The 1,557-nt window shown below is 36.2% G+C and overlaps 1 protein-coding gene across 1 annotated transcript; it reads right to left on the bottom strand.

Annotated features, from left to right (window-relative positions):
* Positions 1–662: 662 nt before the first annotated feature.
* On the bottom strand, positions 663–1,331 carry LOC108458839 (protein DMP7-like). Its single transcript, XM_017758234.1, has one exon. It carries the CDS (start codon positions 1,329–1,331, stop codon positions 663–665), a length of 669 nt encoding a protein of 222 aa, XP_017613723.1.
* Between the last annotated feature and the right edge of the window lie 226 nt (positions 1,332–1,557).

Below are 1,557 nucleotides of genomic sequence, written 5' to 3'. Positions count from 1 at the left end.
AGGCAATAAAGGACATTGGAGATAGACATGACTCAACTACTATGTGCTTAAATGGCTTTATTTGGGCTAAATCATGGACATTTAATTGAGGCTTACGATGAGTGAAGGGCTAGAACATTGGATTGGCCTTTGCCATGTAATTGGGCCGAATTTAGGGTCTTAAAATTTTGTTCTATTCACGTCCATTATGTAACATCAATTTAAAATAATATGTGCCAATCATGATTCATTAATTGATAGTTAGGTAGTTTAATTGAGTCAGGATTGCTGATTTTTTAACATTTCATCTTATAAAAATTTTGATTTATCAAGATAATAAGGTTGATTTTGTTTTCTTACATCCTTCACAATTTTCTTTAAATTTAAGTAGCATTTGATAATAATAATAAAAATAATAAGTTAAAGATTTTAAAGTTCAATTTAATTTTAACTGGATTTTGACTCGAATATAACCTGCACGACATATAAGCTATTGAATCTTATTCGGATTGGGATTCACAAATTTAATTTTTAAATAGTCGATTTTACAATGAATTTACTAGGCTTAACATAGACTTGGACGGTATGTTGATGATACGTTTGGAAACATTAAAAGATTACTTTCATTTTTGTGAAAATAAAAGATTTCTCATGTGCATTCTAGATTAAATTGGGAAGATGGACTAATTTTTGGAGAGAGGGCAGCCAATTCCATGGCGTTTGCTAGGGAATGAAACAAACAAAAGGCAGCCTATGGCTCCAATACTTGCAGGCAATAACATCAGCAGCAGCTCATTGCTGTCCCCTGATGGCTTCAGACCAAAGCAGTTGACAACATTTTGATCGAACAGAACAAGCGCCATAAAAATCATTATGGATACCAAAGCATGGAAAAAATCAATCAACTTGACCTTATACTTGTTTTCCTCCTTTATTGACAATTCAACAGGGCCATCCATTACCCATAACCCTCTAAACGTAGCCACCCCGTACCGGACCTTGCCTCTTTCATCTCGAACACTATCCGTGAAAGAAAGGAAGAAACACAAGCTGGCACAAAACGCCACAAGGCCTAGCATCAAGTTTTGGCAAACCTGGGTTTTGCATTGGCCTTGGTTCGTTAAAACTGGGGACAGTATTTGGAAAGTAAGGGCTGAGCCTGTAGGCAGAAGCTTGGACAAAACGGCGGTGCCTTTGAAGGCTTTTCTCACGATTTTTTGTTTCTTGGTCTTTGGTTGCTTTACTATTGCAGTTAATAAAGGAAATTCCGAAGTGGTTCGTGACTCTTCTTGGGCCGTCTTTTCCACATTCTTCAGGAGGGGTTGCCTGTGTTCTACAGCTTTCGTGTCCATCACACAGATTTTCTTGTTCTTTTCTTAAAGCTTTCTTTGAAAAGAAAAGTTGTATGAGATGAATGGCTTATTGGCAGGGAAAGAAATAAGCATTTGTAGGGAAATGAAAACCGACGTGAAACTAAGTGCATGGAAGCTGTTAACAAAAGATGAGTAAATTTGGTGTGGATTTATTGTTATAAGAGAGAGGAGGTTACGACTTACAAACCATAATTGATAATTAAAA

The sequence above is a fragment of the Gossypium arboreum genome, chromosome 4 (genome assembly GCF_025698485.1).
Source record: "Gossypium arboreum isolate Shixiya-1 chromosome 4, ASM2569848v2, whole genome shotgun sequence".
Taxonomy (NCBI): Eukaryota; Viridiplantae; Streptophyta; class Magnoliopsida; order Malvales; family Malvaceae; genus Gossypium; species Gossypium arboreum.
This window is presented reverse-complemented; position numbering and strand designations above follow the sequence as displayed.